The sequence below is a fragment of the Talpa europaea genome (genome assembly GCF_964194135.1).
Source record: "Talpa europaea genome assembly, chromosome: 14".
Taxonomy (NCBI): Eukaryota; Metazoa; Chordata; class Mammalia; order Eulipotyphla; family Talpidae; genus Talpa; species Talpa europaea.
Genome location: NC_140082.1, coordinates 14,713,377 through 14,733,735, shown reverse-complemented (window position 1 = coordinate 14,733,735; position 20,359 = coordinate 14,713,377). Strand labels below are relative to the sequence as shown.

The following is a 20,359-nucleotide window of genomic DNA, read 5'->3' as shown; positions in this document are numbered from 1 at the left end:
ACCCTGCGCTCCCTTGAAGCGCTCTTCCGTGTCCATCTCTTCATGCCACTTCCCTTCTTCACCTCCTTCCAGGACCAGCTCCAGACCTGCCTCCTCCAAACTGCTTTCCTCCTCTGGCTTTTCCTTCCCCGCCTGGACCCCGGCACCCCAACTCAGTCATCCATTCACAGTGATCGGCTGATGCTCACTGCCCATCAGCTTCAGTGCTTGGCACCAGTAATGCCAAAGGGAGCATCTGGGTTATATTGTGTCCCCTCCCCTCCCCCCAAAAAAAGAGCTGTTGATGTCCTAACCTTCATTACCTGTGAATGTGACTTTATTTGGAAACAGGGTCTTTGTAGATGTTAGCAAATTAGGATGAGCTAGTGAGGGGGTCCTTCACCCACTATGACTTATACGATAGGGACACACAGAGGAGAAGGCCTTGTACAGGCCACAGGAGAGAGTTATGCTGCACGAGCTCAAATGCTCCTGGGCTGGAGGCTAGAAGAGGCAAGGAAAGATTCCTCCCCTGGCCTTCAGAGGGAGCATTGCCCTACTCACACCTTCACTGTGGACTTCCAGCACTCAGGACTGTGGGAATAGATTTCTGTTGTTTGAAGCAATTTGTGGCAGCCCTTCCCAGCCCTCAAGGTGCTGACGTTTTGCGGAGAGACAGAGAAGATCATGAGTCAGTGTGGTGAATGCAGAAGAGATGTGTGAGCATGTAGTGAGAACCCGGAGGAAGGGCCCTCTTCTGAGTAACCTTTCATTCCCTCCTTGGGGTGACACCTGTCAAATATGGTTCCTTTGGGGAGAGGATGCCCACTGCCAGGCCCAGAGGTGAGGAGGCAGCCATGGGAAAGAAAGGCAGGCATCTCAGGCCAGGTGAGCAAAGACATGGGAGGGAGGGAACAGTGGGGCGTGCTGAGGCCCACAAGGCATTGGTGGGCTGTAGTTTGCCAAGGAGTTTGACTTGAACTGGCTGCTGTAGATATCAGGGAACAATGCAGGAGAAGTGACAGGGAACAGATGGTATTTTTAGTAAGTTATCCCCATGGTGGCGTGAAGGATGGATTAGAACAGGTAAATGTGGAAGCTGAGAGCTTGGAAATGAGCTAGGGGGTTGGGGTGGGGGTGACTCACCCCCCATGTAGAGAAGAGAATATAGATTTGCAAACTGTTGTGAAGTTAACATCACCGGAACTTGGAAATTCAGGGTATGTAGGGGTTCAAGGAGAGGCAGATAGCACAGGGGCTGACCCTCAGGTTCCCAGGCTGGTGCCTGGGCACAGAAGAAAGTTTCTAGAGGGGAAGGTTGTTGTGAGGAAGCAGAGGAGAGAGGCTGGACTTGGTGGGAGACAGGAGGGTGGGGGCCATCCAGGAGCCAGCGGAGGCCTGGAGCTGGGAGAGGGCTGCCGGGGATGCTGACGGCGCAGGTGGGGACTGGGAACAGGGAGATAGGACAGGGAGCCATGGGCGTGGGGGACATTGCTTGGGATCCAACATGGGATGGAAAGAGTGGGGGTGACGCCTGGCTCCTGCCTGGGAACAAGGACAGAGGAAGTTAGAGGAAATTGGGGGTGTGGCAACAGGAACAGGAAGCAGGGGCTTTCAAAGAGGGACAGCTGGTGTGACTCAGGCCTCTTACAATAGTAAGAGGCATCAGGCAGGGCCTCTGCACTGGGACGACCCTTCTGAGCAGGAGTGTGCCCTGCGCTTCTTGTCTTGCCTGCATCTTCTGTCTGCGCTTGCCTGGGAAACCCTCTCTTCCCCTCTGGCTCCTCCTCTCATGCCTCCCTGGGCCATGCAGCTTGGAGCAGACCTGGGGAGGTGAGCACAGGTGAATGCCTGGGCACCCACGTAGGCGGCTTCTCCTGGGCCCACCCTGAGCCACAGCCGTTATTCTCCTGGTCGCTGGCGTGCGTGGCTGCGAGCCTCTGCCTGCAGCCCAGCGACCGAGGGTGGAGTGAGACCCGCAGCCTGCCAGGATGATAGGTGCTGCATCTCCTGCCCCCTACATCTGGTTGTCTCTGTGTCCACTCTTTGCAGGGCCCATCACCATGGGCGGCTCTGCTCCTCCGCCTCGTGGGGATTGTGCCACGGGTGCGCCAAATGATCCAGCCCCTGTCTGATTGCTGCCTGCCAGGTTGGTCTGTGTGCACTGATGTGGTGGCTTCTCTCATGTGACTCCTGGGCCCTCCTGGGCCCAAACTCACCCGTGATGCACCCCCCTTCTTACCTGACCTTTCTTTCACCAGTAGAGTCTTTTGCAGTGTCTCATAGGTTGCAGCACAAACAGGAGTTGATTCTGGTACATCCTTCCCAATTGCAATTCATTGTTTTATTTAGGAAATAGAAGGTTATAAAATGGTTAAGTGGCTCTAAAATATGTAACATAAAATTTGGTCACTTGTCATCATCTCCCTCTGGCTCATTACTTATCACCCAAGAGAGATACAAACTCATTTTATTGACAGTGCTTTTCCAGATCTTTTCACCTAGACTTACACACACCCGTGCACACATACTCTCATGTATATAAATGAGATCGTGTCATGCATATTGATAAGTAGCTTGCTTCTTCCTTTATCAATACATTTTGGAGATCTTTACATGTCGCTGTAGGAAGACCAATCTAATTTTTAAAGTAACCGCATGTAATTTCACGGTGTATCAAAATTTATTGAATCATTTCCCTCCTGATGGACAGTTGGTTCTTTACATTTTATTACTATTCCAAAGAGTGCGGTGGTGACCCTTCTTTTGTGTGTTTCTTTGTGCATGTGTGTAAGCTTTTCCTGGGAGTGGAATTGGTAGGTTATAAGAGCATGCACGTGATAAATATCAACAGTCACTATCAAATTGCCAGCCCCAAAGAATGCATAAATCTAGATTGCCAGCAGAAGCTACCCCATCATTTTTACTCTCTGTTACTCTGATGGGTAAATATCTCCTTGTTCTGTTTTGTATTTCTCTTATTACCCGTGAGACTGAGTGTCCTTATATCCGTTTACTGACCAATCACAGGCATTTTGTGACTTGTCTGTTCATATCCAGTGCCATTTTACTATTTAGAAATTTGTGGGGTTTTTTATGTTGATTTATAGAGCTCATTCTAAGTTATGGTTATTTCTCTGTTGCTCTAAGTATTTTGCAAGTATTCTCTTTGTTACTTATCTTTTATGGTGGCTGTGGTACTACGGTACTTCCAGACATTTATGTTGTGAAATCTATCAATCAGGGCTTATTTTTTTAGTAGTAAGAAAAAACTGGAGCTTGGAGTTTTAAAGTGTCACATTCTTTTTTTTTTTTTCTTCACTTTTGAAATCACCTTTATTTTGATTGCAACCACACAGTTTTCTTAGTTACTTAATATTTTATTTGTTCCCATTTGAAATTTCATAGTTTTCTGCATAGAACATTGCTGCCACTGTCACCCTGCTACATAAGAATATTATAAAATTCAAACTAGGCCTCTCTGATATCCTAAGCCCTAGAGCTATCACTGCCATGGCCTGAGTTCGATCCCAACTAGGGAACTGACCCACATGGCACAGCAGACCTCACCTGTCTTTTCTGCTGCTCCCCTTAGCAGTGTATTTCAGTAAATCTACCTATTCTGCTCCCATTCTGTCTATGATTAATCCTCTCACCCCCCACACCTCTGGCATACACCCCAGTTCTTCTATGCAAAAAAAAAAAATCAAACTATACACTAAGATAATCCCCTTTCTCATATTCAGTTTCGTGCATTAAAACAACATTGATTTAGAAAAGCAAGTGAGTCCGTTGGCAAATACCCAATTCCTTTTTCTAAGAAGGATGTTCCAAAACAGTATACAAACACTAAATTTTGTGTTAATGCTCAAAAACAGTCATGCAGGAAAGGTACTTCCCCAAAATAATTTTGACCAAAGGATGCATATGTAACCATCATTTTATTGGACATAAAGGAAGGTAATTAAATTTTCCATCCTAATGGCTATGCAAACACACGGCAGAATAACAAGTTGGAATCTTTAGAACTCTCACGCAACAGGTATTGGCCTGTCATACTCTTCTTCCAAATTACATTAAACATTAACAGCAGATATATTAACTTCCTTTAAGTTATTGAGAATATACCCTCTGCTGGCTCAAATCAAAATTAGAGATTTTTTTTAACTGAGGTAACACAAACCAGGGGGCATGTTAATGTTACACTGTGATAGAAAGACAGCTGCACACGCAACACAGATGCCTTTAATTGGCTAATTCCAAAACCAAAGTCAACAGGGTAAGCAAATTACAAATGAAAGGCATTCACAATGTGGGCAAAGTTATTAGGGCATAAAGCACGGAAGCTATGCCAACAGTGATCTTAAGGAAAATTTTCATGATTAGAAAATAGCAGATTTAATCCAAAGGAAACCCCCCAAAACAAAAATAACAAAGTATAGGAACCATCCTCTATGTAACAGCTTTAATAATTTTAAAGACTGATTCCAGGAATCTTCCTGCATAATTTAGTAGTGTATAAAAGACTCTGCTCCTTCATAATTTTAGCTGCTTTTCTAAAGTGTTGTCTACTTAACCCTTCTCCAGCCTGTGCTTGCTCTTTGACTTTGAACAAACCCATTAACTTCACTGAACTTCAGTTTTGCCAGCTGGGTAACAGCAGACCCTCCTGCCCAACCTCACCCCTGCTGCTCTGTGGTCCACGAGAGAAGCTGCCATTGGCAGGGCCTCACAGCTGTTCTGAACTTCACCGTTCAACTCATTCTCCCATGGACATTGAGACCCCTCTCCAACACAGGCCTGGGCCAGGTCCTTAGATGTCGCCCCCGATGTAGTCCACCTGTCATGTTTTGTTTTGTTTTGTTTTGTTTGTTTGTTTCCACCTGTCATGTTAAACCTGGCGTTTCATGCTCTACCTTTCTACCCCACATTATAACTAAGTTTTCCTATCCTTCAGTGATGCTTTCAATGGCTGCATAATATTCCAGCATTGATGTAATCTAATGTCTTGAATCACCAGCCAACTATTGAGCATTTGGGTTTCCCATTTGTGCTATGATAATGATGCAATGACTGTCTTTGTACTAAAAAGCTTTTGATTCTCTTGAATTACTTCCTGAGGAAACAGTCCTAGGAGTTGAATAGTGAATTAGGGCAGCAGAGGCATTACGATGCCTTGACAAGCTGTAATATCGCTTTATAGAATGAGTGTGTAGCTGTTCCATGCCACCAACAATAAATGAGTGGGCATGGCAGCTTCACGGGAATTGACTGGCATTAGGTATTAATAATTAAATACATTTTGAGCATTTTGATATCCTTGAGAGAGTACCCACCTTAAGGCTGCTTTCATTTGTACTTCTTGAATAACCTACAAAGTCTGCAATAGATTTGTATTTTTGATTCCTTTTGTTGTCACTTTTTTTTTTTTAAAGGGAACAACTGAAGACTAAACAAATGAATAGTAATTCCTTGGGAATGAAACCCAGCTCTTTGTCTCTGTGGATTTGTTAGTGAAAGTGATATTTAGACTTCAACAAGTGAAAGGCCTTGACCAATAACTGACATTATGGGACCATTTGGGCCAACCAGCTCTTGGAGCTGAGGGACGGAGAAGAGGCCAGTATCCTCAGAGCTGCCTACTTGGTAGGATCTGACCCTGTTCTCTACAGGGTCCTCCAAGTAACCTGATTCTCGGGCAAGCCGTCACTTCCAAATGCATGCATAAGGGTGCCATGCAGACTCTGGCTCACTGTGGGGTGAAGTCTGCCAGGCTCAGTTCTCAGAGAAGTGATCTTTACCTCTTCTGAACAGGGCACATGTAGGCAGAGTCAGGCCTAGGCATCATCCCTACAAAAATCTGTCTCACTCTTGCCTTTTAAAACTGATTCAAATGATGTGCTCTCCCCCATTCCATTTTTCTGATCTAAAATAATGACAAGTTGAAAATTTTTTCCCTCGGAAGTTTATTTTAATTGCCTAGCAACACATTATCATAAATTGCACTCAAATTAATTCTTTGGCTTCAGTGCAGAATCATTTATTAATGATGACGGCAGTCAGCATCTATGCAGAGCTATTTTTAGAACACTGCTGTTTAAAAGGGCTTCATTCTTAAGATATCCCCATAAGGGACTTGTGTGCAACAGACCCTTGGAGAACTTATTCTCCAGAGAACACAGAAAAGGTCAGTGCCTCTTCTCCGTGGCCCTAGCCCCTCATTACTGATGAGCCTGAGCCTAGTCCCTAAGTGCCCTAACCCCCTAAGTCCCACAGTGGTTGAAGGTTATGACCAACCCAGGCCAGGAAGCCCCCATCTGATCATGCTCCTGTGGTGCTCCCAACCCTGTGCTCACCTCCTTGAGATTCCATCAAGTTCCGGTCAAGGGCAGACGTACAGAGTGGAAGGGGCTGTCTAGTGGTTGGGACTATGGGGAGGGAGCAGTGGAAGGCTCGGGAAGGTAAGAAGGTGTGAGTGTGTAGGCTGGACCAAGTAGGGCTCCTAATGAATGATAAAGTTGTTTTCACCAGGCAGCTCATTGGTTGATTAATTGATCTGTTTATTCCCATCCTCATTCATTTAGCACACACCTGCCATGTGCTGGGTGAGGCTGCAGACTGAGAATAATGAGAAAAGGCACAATCTCTGCCCTCAAGGACTTCACAGTCTGGTGTGGAAGATAGCCAAGTTAGTAGGGACCCACAGCAGGCCCCCCTAGATCTTGGGCTGAAAAGAAGTCCAGGGCATCCCAAGAGCAACTCGAGGAGATTCACCTGTGGTCCTGTCATCGCCCTCTCTGCGTGTGCAGAGTTTTCATACAGTTACAAATATGTTGCGTGATTTGCCTTTTTCCCCTTGGCCTTCCTTTTTTAAGCAGTTTCTTATTTCTACAGTCCACACGTCTGTAAGCGGCAGGTAGTTTGAGCGGCTCCCGGCTACTCCATCAGCTGGTGAAATAAACATTCGTCTGCTCTTAGACTCTAGGCTGTGTCCAGGTGTAATACATGGCATTGCATGCAGGGCTTGTGCTCCTTTGCCATTGTTCACTTGTGGTAAGTCCCAGAGGATTCTTCATACACCCCGTGGGCTGCAGGGTATGGGTGCCCTGGAGGATGGGTATGGAGATGCTGCCCTGTGTCTCCCCCGCCCCCAGGCTTCTCTAGTTTCCAGGGACTTGCTTCTCTATCGCCTCCTGTACTGGGATGCTCAGCAGATCCACCCACCCCACCATTCTCTCTCTCTCTCTCTCTCTCACACACACACACACACACACACACACACACACACACGAATTTGAGTTGAGTGTATGTATGTCATATTAGGGAGCAAAAGAGGGAACATATCGGAAACCCAGTCCGATTAACAGTGTTCTAGAAGCCAGTGGAAGTGGGGAGGCCGGCCTGTAGGAGGCTATTGTAGCATCAGCAGCCCCGGTGGGACGTGACTAGGGAAGTGGTGCCAAGGACTCTGAGGTGACCACACTAGTCCTGATGTGGGGTCAGATAGGAGTTGAGAAGGCAGACTGCAGCGGCCTCCAGGGGGCCCATGCGGGGTGTCTGGGGTGATGGGTCTCAGAAAGGCGCAGAATTAGTGCCCTCGGTTTTAGGAGGTCACGTTTAGGACATTGGGGCCTGTCCAGCTGGGGCTGTTTGGCAGACAGTGTCAGACAGGAGTGCCTATGGGGGACAGGAGCAGGGTGGGGGTTCAGTTTCCCATCAGTGGATGGGAGGGAAACTTGTGACGACGCCCAGGACAGCCGGCAGAACCGCTGGAATTACCCACCTGTCAGGCCTCTTGGCTGTCTCACTGTTGGGTCTACTAAGACTTCTCTCTGGTGTATCATCACCTTTAAGGACAAATTGGCACCTTGGGTTCAGGTTAAGCTTTGGGCTCCTGGGTTATAGATTTTACGTATGAGCAGAATCTGGTCATTGTTTCTCATGACTTACAGTGTAAAATTATTATGTGGAGAGGAGAAATAATGCGTGGTCTTAGCAGGACTGCATGATTTTTTATTTTTATTTTTGTATGTGTCTCTACTGTTTTAGTTTCCTCCCTGAATGTGTCTTGTTCTCTGTCACTCTGGGGATCAATGTTGTGCTTAAGGGACCCCACAGTGCATGGTTCAGAGCGTGGCCTCCCAGGTCAGCCAGAACAGGCTAGTTATAAGCCCGGTGACTCTTGGCAGGTCACTTTACTTCAGTGAAGTGCTCATTAGTGAGAGAGGATGCTGGTGGAGCGACCAAAGAAGGCTCCTCTCTGGGGGCCAAATGAGGAAATGCAGGAGCCGCTCAACCCAGGGGTTGGCACTTGTCAGCCTTTCGTCACTGGTAGCATTTGCATCATTATTATGCTCTTCCTGTTGTAGCCAAAACACCAAGGCCCGGGATAGTTAAATGCTTTCTAGCTCCTGGGCCAGTGAATCTGACATAATTGCTAACACGTTTGCTAAGGAAGGATTAATTCTCTAAGTGAAAGAAGTATTCAGTTGTTTCAAGGGCCCAAAAGGGAATTATTGACCCAGGACCACCCTCCCGGCGCCTATTTCATGTTACAACAGGAGCTTTGTTATATATTTGAAAACCTTTAAATTGGGGGCAATTTATTCGGTCTCAATAAATTACATTTGATAAATTCTGTTGGCTGAGCCCACGCGAGGACGGTGCTGGGGAGTGTTTTGTCTGAGATGGGGCAATGTTGAAAGCCCAGCCCCAGGGCTGTGATTCTGTAGCCAAGTGGGAAAGACAAGTCAGATAAGAGAGTGAGGTGGGCTGGGGCCAGTGAGTGGGGTCCCTGCAGGCGTGGACTGCCCTGCAGAGACTCTGTGTTCAAGCCAAGGCGGCAGTGTGGCCAGAGCAGCGGGAGGGGAAGGGCGTGGGGCTGACTGGGGAGTCTCAGAGGACAAGAGGGCAGAGTGTGACGTAACTGTAACTGGAGCAGGGTCACTTGGGCTATTATAATGAGGGTAGGTCATGAGGGGGCTCAGGGGGGTGGTGAGGTGGGGATTGAATTCCGAAGAACTGCTGGGAGGTTCTGCAAGAGACCCCTGACAAGGTGAAGGTGTGTCAGGCCCAGGGGCCGCAGTGGGCGTGGAGGCAAGGGCTGGAGGTCCTGGCAGAGCTGTCAGGCGTGCTGATGAGCTGGGGGTGACTCTCAGGGTCCAAGGAGGCAAGGATCACAGCAGGGTTTCTGTCCAGAGCCAAGGGGAGGATGTCAGGGCAACCGCAGAGCTCGGGAGGGCTAAAGGAAGGTGGAGCACAGGGCGGTGGCAGGGGCGTCAGGAGCTGGGGTAGGGGCAGCTGGGTGTTGCATGCCCGCCGGGCATCCGTGGAGAAGTCCTGCAGGCCGCTGGGCAGGCACGTGGCGCTCACAGGGGGATCATCGGACACAGTTGTCCCCACGTACCCCCGCCCTGTGGTGGCAGCGCCAAGGGCGCCAGGCGCCCCAGGCCCCGCCTGTTGCCTTCCCGAGGAGCAGTGTCCAGGCGGCCGCAGGTGGCCAGACACAGGTGCCGCAGCTGCGTCAGCAGAGCCTGCGAGAGCCGGTCCCAGAGGTGACCCTGGTTTCCCGGAATCACGGCGGGCTCGGGGCCACCCCCTCCCACGTGCTGCGGCTCTCAAGGGCACCCTCCCTGGGCAGCGAGGCGGCGCCGGGCCCGCTGCTGCAGGGGGCGGCCCCTTGGCTCGGAGTTTCGCGGGAGAACGTGACGTTGCAACGGGGAGCCCGGCCGGCGCGCGCGGCCCAGCGCCCGGGGGTGCGCTCCGGAGCGCGGGCGACGCGCAGGCCGAGGCCGCGCGCCCGGGGGATGCGCGGGGGGGGGGGGGCGGCGGCTCGCGCGGCTCGGCCCCCGCGGCGGCCACGGGGTTAACGGGCTCGCGCGCCGGGCGGCGGGCGGGCGCAGAGGCGCATTGTGGACCCGCGCGCCGGGCCCCGCGAGCGCCCGGCGCCTCCGCCGGGAGGCCCGCCGAGCTGCTGCGCGCGCGCGAGCCCCGGGGCCCGGCGCCATGTAGCGCCCCGCGGCCCGGAGGCCGCCCCGCCGCGGGGATGAAGGGACGCGGCTGCTGGGAGACGGCCTCCGTGCGCGCCTTCTGCAGCTCCGGCTGCCTGAATAAATTTAAGAAGGGTTAGTGCTGCCCGGCTTCCACCCGGGGCCCGACCCCCGGGCGCGCCGCCGGGCTGGCCGCATGAGCAGCCCACGCGCGCCTCCGGGTCACGCCTCGCGCCGTGGGGGGCGCGGGAGCCGCGGGGACCCCCTGGCCAGGGCCCGCCGGCGGGCGCTCGGGAGGCGCTTTGCGGGCGGGGCGCGCGGGCGAGTGGGCTGCGTCTTGCCGAATAATCTCTGCAGAAATGAATGGAAATAGAATCCAGAGTTTTCTGGAGAGAAGGGGGGACTGGAGAGCGGCGGTACGTGCGCAATCCACCCACCTGCCCCTCCTCCCCCGGTGTCTGCTCGGGCGCCGGCCCCCTGGAGCTGGGGCAGAATTGTCTGGCCCACCTTTCTGGGGCCACCCCTGGAGGGGCTGTGTTCCAGGCATGGCCCAGGCCTCTGTCTGCGGCGGAGCACGAGTCCGTGTAAGCGACCGCCTGGGTTTGTGCAAGGGCCAAGGGCCGAGCAGCCCTGTGGATGCTGCCCAGGGTGGGGGGCCTGAGTGACACCTTGGGGTTTGCAGGCATTTCCCAAGAACCCTTTGTCAGCCCTGGGAGGTAAGGGGGGAACTTTGGCTGTTTTAGGGTTGCCTGCCCCCTAAGCTCTTGCCTTGGTGCTTGAAACCCTGATCAATGAAGATTTTGCATGAGTGAAACTGTGTTTACCTTAATGAGTGTTTCTAATTTGAAACCAGGTGGGGTGGGGTGGGGGATGTGTAATAGGATTCTTTGGCCCTGTAGACCTAAGGGACACAGAGGCAGTTAATTGCACTGAAGAGCAATTTACTAGAAGCAACTCCTTTTACAAATGAAAGCCCGCTGACCAGTGTTACGCCTTGTCATTAACTTTGCCTGCTGACTGGCCACGCTAATGGCTCTGTAGACCCCGGCCCAGGGCAGACAGACATCCTTGAAGCTGCAGATTCCAAGCCCAAGCCCCAGCCCCAGCCACACTGAACCTAGACACCATCCAGGGTCCTAGGGCATTTGTGATGTCAACATATAAGGTTTATTTCATGAGGAACTGACACTACAGTTGTCTTAACCATCTTTTAAAGAAACTTGCGAGTGAATTTTGTTCAAAGTAAGTCATCTGGTTTTAAAAGATTGGTCTTCATTTCCAGATTTTATTTTGGATACGGTGTCGTTTCTAATGACGTTTTCTTCTTTATGCAGAAGCTTAAATGATGTTCCCATTGTTGATTTGGATGGATGTTGGAGTTGGTTTTTAAAAAAAGTGAAGAAAGTTTATGCATCAGATGTAAAATTATTTTTCTTCTACTGGTCTTCCTGAGGATTTTCTTGGTTGCTGTGCTCTCAATTTGCTTCTCACAGGGAACACCAGGCCTAGTATTCCCTTGTTTTTTTCTTGGTTATTGGCAGGAGGGAAGCTTTGCCTGGAAGTGAGTGTGGCCAGAGAAACTGACCTCAGGAGGGGTGACTGGCTTGCCAGGCCCCTCCCCCCAGGCCTTGCTTCTTACTGCCCCTGTCACTGCCCCACACTGCTCAGTGGAGTGAGGATGAGGAGCTCAGGAGCTGGTGTTGGGCTCAGGGTCTGGAGCAGGGCTGACAGTGCTGGCAGGGGGAGGCCCAGCAGCCGGCACTGGGCCTCAGGGTAGGAGAACTCATGGACAAACTGCGGAATGTGTCCTTCACGTGCCCTGTGTGAACCAAGCCAGAGGGAGTTTTTAGGAGAAACTGGGATCTCCCAGTTTTTAAATGTTGGCCAAAAGACGTTTTAAACATCCTGCAAGACCAAACAGACGCATCTGCTGGCAGATCATGTCTCTGAACTTGGCCAGTTGGAGAGAGAGGTGCCAGAGTGGCTGAGGTGGGGCCTTCAGAGGCCTGCTTAGCAATCAGTTTTGGAAGGTGGCTGCCTCCCAGACCTTCACACTGTGGACATGGCAGATGCTGACCTGCGCCCTTGTCCCCAGCATGCAAGCAGGGGGAAACTGGCCTCCTCTTCAGACACAATGAAGGGTGTTGGAAGAAGGCCACCCCATGCAAACTTCCCCTTAGAAAAGGATGCCAGTGAAATTAGGCCCACAACCCTGGACCTAACTTTGTGCAAGTCGAAGGGGGAGCTGGGTTGTAGCCTGCCCAGGGTGGGGGAGGGATGTGTGACTAGGGCCAGGGTCCAGGCAGTATCATTTCCATGGCCAGATAGCATTGAGCTTACGAGCTGTTGCTCTGGGGGGGGTCCCACAGAATAGCCAGGGTATCAGGGGAGTTGAGTTCTTGTCATGGCACTGCTGCCGGGCTCATTACCATGGTCAAGTTCCTATTCCTCTGTGGCCTCAGGTACTAGCCCCCTCCCCACCCGTCCACCCTTCCCACTTCCATTCCCCCTTAAATGAGGGGAGGAGGGGGCCATACAGGGTGGACATCCAGGGTTAGGCAGATAGAGCATCTTTGCACCGGCTTCCAGCAACTCAGTGGTAAGCATGCACTGGCCGCTGGCCAGGTACTTGAACGTTCTGAGGGCCTGTTGTTTTTTGATGAGGGAGTGCTTGGCTGGTTTGGCATCTTTGAGACCTATGACAGATACCATTCTCTGAGAAGGAGCCTCGCAGAACATCCACTGAGAATTGCAAAAGGTTGTAGAGCCCTTCAAACTCACAGGTGGGGTTCTTCGGGGGGTGGCTGGTCAAGGTGTCTGACCTCGTGTCCCTGCTTTTGGCCTCTGCTGGAGTCCTTGGGAAGAAGGACCTCGGTCTGAAGGAAGGGACTGGCTCTCTGCGCTGGTCACTCTGTGTGAGGCGTGGCCTCCTAGTGCCCAGGGCTTAGCATCTGCCACCTCGCCGGCCCTGGCATCGCACATGCCTGGTCTAGCCTCATTCTTCCTGCTTAGTTAAAAGTCCCTGCTCATCCTTCACATTTTAATCAAAGTCATCGTTGCGCTCCCTGTACCCATTCCAGTTCATTCTGAAGTTCTTCCAACAAAGGATTCTGGGTTTCACCTGCATCTGTGATGTGGTCCCCACCCCAGCACTCATGCGCTGTGCATAACTGACATTCCATAAGCAGCCCCCTGGCATAGACGTGACAGGAGGGAAGCACCATCTGAGGCTAAAGTGCCATCTGAGGCTGGTGTTTTCTCAGGCGGGGGTCCTCAGTCGCCCATTTTTCCCCTGGGGAGCTCTCCTGGTTCACCTGGAAGTCTCCTGACTCAGGATTGAAGCAACCTGTGAGTCTGGCCTGCCTCCTGCCTTCTCTCTGCTGGTCTTGCTATAGCAAGTGGTTCTTCTGGAATACTGGGGAGCTCAGGTGTATGTGTGGGGGAGCCTCCTTGGTGAAGCTGGAAGGTCAGGAAGAGCTTCCTAGAGGGGGTGAGCCCAGCTGGGCATTGAAGGGTGAGGGGCAGCAGGTGCTCTTAGGTTTGAGCGAGGCATCAGGACTTCATGACAAGGGCAAGAGTTGGGAGTGGCCCCTTGAGTGGGCTGGATCAGAAAGACAGGTGGGCAGGAAGGGGAGTGAACCCTCCTGGCTCTGGAGTGTGGCCTGTGGGAAAGAAGGCTTCAGGGAGGCACTGACCTTACTTATGGCCCAGGGAAGGGAAGGACATTTTGCCTCATGAGTGGTCACAGTTACTTGGTTTGGCGCATGTTTGATGGCGGCAGGTGAGACGACTATCATCTGTATCATTGTACAGATGGGGAAACTGAGGCTAAAGGAGGAAAGGTGGTTTCCCAGGATCATTCTGGCAGGAATGGGAGCAGAGCCTGTACCCTCTGCCAGCAGTCACCACGTGTGAGTGGGTGGAGGGTCAAGGGGCAGAGGAAGGCGGCAGGGAAGGCAGTGACTGAGGATCTGCTGGACTCTCGAGGCGCTGGCCTGCGTCAAGGCCACAGTGGGTGGGACCAGGCTCAATTTATGGGAAAGAACCTGGTCTGGTAATATGGGGCATTCCTTATTGAAAGAGACAGGAAGTTTCATTTATTTTCATGCTTTTGAGTCAGGGTAAGAGCCATAAATGGTTAAGAGAATTTATCTTTTCCCTTTAGTAGAAAATCGGAACAGTATTCTCTCTGCTGAGAACTGTCCCAGCCACTGTGTGGAGCCCATCATGTCCACAACCAGTCCAGAGGGGCTGAGGGCGCTACAGTCTGGCTCACTTCATTCTCAGCACAGCATCCTTCTGACCCCCCCCCCCCCCACCAGGAAGAGCCCGTGGACTGTGGCGCTGGAGGCCTGACTCAGAGCCCAGGTGGTGCAGACATGCCCTGTAGAGAACATTTGAGAATATTCACAAAGCTTGAGGCACACGGGAGCCTCTGAGGTTTGAAGAAAGGTGCTGCCCAGGGGCAGAGATGAGGGGTGGCTTGGGTGGACAAGGGTGTCCCAGATTAAGGGAGCAGAATATTAGGGTATGGAGGAGGAATTCCCACATGCCTCCAGGCGGATATCACTGTGTGGGGCACAGGCGGACAGGTGAGGAGAATGGAAAGCTAGAGGCTGGAGGCAGGGATGCGGAAGGTGGGCGGAGCAGGCTTCCCCTGCACCGGGACTGGCTGCAGAAACCAGCTGTGGCCCGCAGGTTTCATGCAGGCCAAGGCTGAGCCTTCAGTCACCACTGAGGGGACCTCTGTGCTAGATTGGGAGAACTGGGAGAGAAGAGAGGGTCATGCTCGGAGTGATATCTGCCTCGGGACAGCAGAGAACAGGAGGCAGGCCATACTTGGCCATTCCCCCAAGCAGAGTGACAGCAAGAAGGGGAGGCGCAGCACAGGGGTAATGAGGCTGTGACGGGCGCTGGGCTGCCCTAGAGAGGGTTCTGTTGTCATGGGTGACCCCAAGGAGCCTGGAAACTGTAGTGCACTCTCCAGAGAGCTGGTTCCCTTGCCATTCACAGGTTGGTGTACAGGGTTGCGATGGTGCCCATCTTTGGAAAGTGCACCCCTTCCTTAAGACTCTTACACTTATCCTGAAGCTGTTGTAATAGGCTGATTTTGTCAGAGTGATATACTCTTTGTTCCCACTTGCTGGATGTGTGTTACAATAAAAATAAATCTCCAGTGTCTGCTGTAAAAGGGGTGGGTGCCACTCAGGTTGTACAGTGCACAACCTGCTCAACCGAACACAGCAGCCCTGTTAACATGAACGTTTATCATGCTCCACATTTGGCTGGCCCTGAGGATAGCATAATAACCTCTTCTTCACCCAGGTGCTAAGCCAAGGTGGGTTAAGCTGCATGGGGCGTGACACAGACCAGAGTGGGGGCAGGACTCACAGTAGCCCTGGACAGCTGGGTGGAGAGACCTCAGAGTGGCCAGTAAAATGGGGAGAAAGGGCAACCTGAGTCTGGCTGTATAAGAGCCCAGAAGCACCACCCCCTGCCCTGGACTGAGAGGTTTGCTCCAGTACATCTTCCTCTGACCTCATCAGGGAGCTGTCTGCGCACAGCCCCACCCCTGCGGACGACAGTCCCTCCCCTGGCTCCTGGCTTCCCGTGAAGCCGTCAGCTCAGACCTGCCGCAGCATCTGACCAACTAGATGAACAGTACGAATAAAGATGAAGTGATGGGCTTCAGGCTGCCAAAGAGAGATTTCCTCTTTCCTGTTTCCCTCTGACGGCGTGCTGACTGATGGCACCTGATGCATGCCTTCAGAAACAGTGCCCGCGCAGACTCGGAAGGAGGCCAGGGCCTCAGGAAGCCAAACCCCTCCCGGGCAGCTCACCAGCTGCATGCCTGTGGCCCGGTAGGAGGAAACTGGCCAGAGTGTTTCTCCTTAGAGGCTGGAGCCCACGGCTGGCCGAGCCCCACCCCGCCCCATATCCCTGCCCCCGGGATATTTTTATATCCAAAGCTGTGCAGTTACGTGGGGTGCGGCCCCTGGAGAATGACTCTCAGCCCCTTAACCGTTGGGCAGCTGCTCTCTCTGCCTGATGAAATCCCACCTCCAAACCCACTCCTCTCTCCTCCCTGGCCCCCGGGGTCAGTTCTGGGCCAAACTCTAGGCCCATCTGGGCCAATTCTCTGTGCCCTGTGCCTTCATTATTTCAAAGGTTACTTGGTGTTATGACAACAAATCCAGATGTTCCAAATCATGATGTTTCCGTGACTGCACTGCCCCTCATGTTGCTGTTTTTAGGTCTCTATTTTGGGGGTCAGTATTTTTCCTTACATGAACATCCTTTTTTACATCATTGAGATACAAAAAAAAAAAAAAAAACAACCATTTTGACTGGTCAGACATCATGAGCACATCCCCACAGCTTACCCTGAGCCCGCTGGATGGCTGTGGGACGCGTTAGGCGTCCAGTTTCTTCCCAGATTGTCACCAGAGCCAAACTGCAGCCAGAGTGTCTTTGCCACATGACATTTTTCCTTGATGTTTCTTGCTGAGAGAAATTCCCCAGAGTGTGATTGCTGGTCCAAAGGGGGGACGGCCTCCCTCTCGCACCCCCGTCACCCTACGCAAAAGTGGCCTGGTCCACGGTGCTCTCGCCGCTTTGGACATCTACTCCCCCCTCCCCACATGAGGCTCACAGCATTCCGCGTGGTTTTTTTTAACCCGGCATGAAATTGTGCCTTGTTAGCCTTTTAATTGGCAGTTGACTCACCAAAAAGGAATCATTTCCTTGGCAAGTTTGGTTATGATTTGCAGCTACCCTTGTGTGAGTCATCAGCTGCATCTCCTGCTCTTGTGCGGACACCCAAAGGGAAGCATTACACATGGCGCCTGCTTATGCCAGAAGTGGCTGGACCCCAGCTGGGCAGGACTTGTTGGGACCAGTACTACTCTGCTTTTCCTTGGTAGGTGGGGTTTGTGGAAATCGTCCCTGGAACTGTTAATCCCTGCATCACTCTTGGGGCCCCTTATTAAAAAATTATTTAGCATTTCAGGACGGAGACAGCTGAGCATTAAACCAAGCTGGGAACCCTCTGGCTTGGGCCCTGCGTGACTGCACAGCTCCAGAGCCGTGATGGCCGCCCTCTCCTCGTGGCCTGGAGTCATCTATTTACAAGCCGGCAGTGTTGGGAAGTGGCTTGCTCACTGTGCTGAATCCACCCTTTTGCCTCCCCCAGGGCCACTCCAAATGTAGAGTCAGGTCCAGGGGTGGGTGGCTTCTGTAGCTGGTGACCAGCTGCCCGGGGCCCTGCTTCTGCTCTTGCCTGACGTTGGCGATGCGCTTCTCCTCCTCAGCCCCGGAGTTAGTTGTCCTTTCTCCATGGCCGTTTCTGTGGCCCCTTGTACCTCGCTCATCCCCTAGACACGCTAGCGGGCGGAGAGCTGGCACTTTGGCTGATCTTTGCCTGCTTTGTCCAAGCAGAACAGGAAGCCTCTCATCACCCTGCTGATTTTCAGTGTGAGCTTCCATCTTCACCCACATCTCTCTCACCTTCCCTCTGCCCGCCCCTCCTCCCTGGCCGCCTGTTGCTTGTATTGTGAGAAGTTGGCAAACCAAGTGGCAAATAACTGTCATGGCTCTCGGGGTTAACTGGACACCTCAGGCCTGTCTTCCTGGTCTCGGTGCCGATGCCTCCTCTCAGACTGCAGAGGCATCTGGGGGGTGGGGGTGTTAACTTCACAGGGGGCTCTGAAACATGGTAGTTTTCTGAAAGGACCTCGTGGCTTTGCTTAGGAGGCAAGGTGACCCCCAGCGCCAGTTCCGGCCTGTGGCATTCTCTAGGGCACCCGGCTGACTGGCCAGCCACCTGCAGTAGCAGAAACTGCATTCCAGGAGTTTCTCTCCAATAATTGCAGAGTTTGGAAATTTCTTAAATGGTCCTTGGCTTGATTCAGTTTTACTCTCCTGGGAAATGAGATCTTACACTCGTGGTTTTCCTCACATTTTTCAAAGCTTGTATCAGGAAGGTGTCGATGTGTGAGTTCTCACATTGAACTGAAAAGGGTTTCTTTACCCACAGAAAGCAAAAGCACATGGTCATAGAATCCTTGACTGTCACAGTTGGATGGGATCGGTACCGACTCCTCTGGTACAGACAGGCAGCCCGCAGCCTGGGAACACACAGTGCACGGTCAGGAAGCCACGGAATCGGCCGTCCACTGCCAGAGATGGAGATGACAGTTCACAGTCCCACAGTGCCATGTAGCTGTTAAAATGATCTTTGACTTTTTTTTTCCTTTTCTTTCGTACGTCAGCTGTTTTCCTGGTGCTGGTACCATGCTGCCTTCAGTCCTTACTAATACATGTTGGTATCTGTAGGTCAAGTCCCCCAGCTTATCAGGGTGTTATTATATTTATTTCCATTTTACATATGAAAACACTGAGACAAAGGAAGTTCCACGGCACAGCATACTGCTCGTGACCCCCAGGTCTGGGGCTGTTTGAACGTGGGCAGTTAGAATGATAGCTCAGTCTCAGCCTCTGACTCTGCATCCTGGACCAGCGGTGGCATCCAAGGTTCTTCTCTGTTGACTCACATTTGCTCCACCAGCTGGTAGTTTTAAAATTTTACCCCATTCTCTTTCTTTGCCTGGCAAACAAAAGGCAAATACATTTTAAGTGTAACCTCCAAACAAGGTTGGCTCATTTAAGATTTTATCCTCTCTTGCCAAACTTGAAATATTTCAAGGAGAGTTTCCAGTGGATAGTTACCACCAGCTTGATGTCTTTGGGCAACCCATTCAGGTAGAGATGCAGAGGTGGTCAGGGGACCAGCTGCCTGGGAACAGGTGGGACACGGCAGGGCAGGTAGCCAGGGCCAGCAGCCAGAGCAGACAGGACAGGACAGCCCAGAAGCCCCACGAAGTGGTGATGATGGGAGTTCCCGGTTGATGTTGGCCAGAGGATGAGAGTTGAGGACTTAGTGACCCCGAGGACCTGCTGTGTCCCCAGGGCTTGATATCATAACTGGCACACGGTGGGTTCACTTGTTGAGTGCCTGTGACTAAGGAAACAGCAGATCAAAAATGCTAAATTGAGCTGTTGTGAAGTCAGACTGTCATCAGTATTTTGAGCAATGCTGTATGGAGGGTCAGGGACAAAGTCCCACTGTGTATGTTTGAGACCTGGTCTGTTCCATCTTGGAGTGTGGTTATTTGTGCCCAGGCCGTGATGCAGAAGTGTGGAAATCACTGAAACCAGAATTGCTGCTCTTGCAAACAGTGCTGAAATGTATATTACCACACATCAGTCTTTAGTGGTCACATCTGCACATGTGCATCTGCTTGAATATAGAATAAATGACTAAAAACTGGATCAGTCGGTAAATATCCTTTTTTTCTTTTAAAATCAACTTACTGATATATTATTTAAATACTATAAAATGAGCTCATAAATGAATAAAATGTGCACTCCTGGGTAGTCACCACTCCAAACAAGATTTAGAAGCACACATCTGCATCAGGTAGAGCCAGTCTGCCAACTTTGTTCTTCTTTTTGATTACTGTTGTGGCCATTCGTAGTCCTTCTCTATATAAATTTTAGATTTGGCTTGTTTATACAAAAAAAAAATCTGCTGGGATATTAATTGGGATTGCATTGAATCTATAGATGGTTTGTGGAGAATTTATATTTAATAGTATTGAAATTCCCAGTACATGACTAAATTTATTTAGGTTTCCTATAATTTCTCCTAGCTATGTGTTTTTCTGCATATACGTTGTTAAATTTTTAAGTCGTTTCTGGTTTTGATGCTTTTATAAATGGTATTAGCTTTTACTTTTCTAGTTGCTCATTGCTCGGATAGAAAAAGACTTAACTGTTGTATAGTGACCTCTCCTACTACCTTGCTAAATTCACATGTTCTAGTGATTTTATTTTAGATTTTTTTTTTTTTAGACAACATGTGATCATGTTGTCTTCTTTTTAACTTAGATGCTTTGGGCTTCTTTTTCTTGTCTGATGGCACTGACTGGCACCTCCGGGCAAAAGCTGAATGGAAATGGTGTACCTGATTTTCTTTTTTTATTGTGTCATTTTGGTAATTTATTCTTCAAGGAATTCCCCATTTCCTCAAAAGGGTCAAACTTATTGGCATGTTTTATATAATATTCTTTTAAAGTCAGTTAACACCTGTAGTGATGATCATTCTTTTATATTTGTATTTTATGTAATATAACTTTTTCCTTTTTTTTTTTGTTTTCTATTTCATTGATTTCTGCTTTTTGCCATTTTATTCCTTCTACACACTTTGAATATAATTTGCTCATTTTCTAGCTTAAGAATGATGCTTAGATCATTAATTTAAAACCTTTATATTTTCAGGGGGTCTCCCTGGTGGCGCAAGGGGTTAAGCACCGCACTATGAAGCCATCCGC

The 20,359-nt window shown here is 50.8% G+C and overlaps 1 protein-coding gene across 4 annotated transcripts in view; it reads left to right on the top strand.

Annotated features, from left to right (window-relative positions):
• Nucleotides 1-20,359, top strand: part of OSBP2 (oxysterol binding protein 2) — a gene marked incomplete at its 5' end in the record, with an annotated part of 105,742 nt that overhangs the window by 53,501 nt on the left and 31,882 nt on the right. Inside the window, one exon of one of the 4 annotated variants that reach the window (XM_084253867.1) lies at nucleotides 10,025-10,103. The exons of the other annotated variants lie outside the window; for them this stretch is intronic. Within the exon in view, the coding sequence (XP_084109993.1) occupies nucleotides 10,025-10,103 (79 nt within the window). Of the gene's footprint in view, nucleotides 1-10,024; nucleotides 10,104-20,359 lie in introns of those variants that run through there. 4 annotated transcript variants of the gene reach the window in all.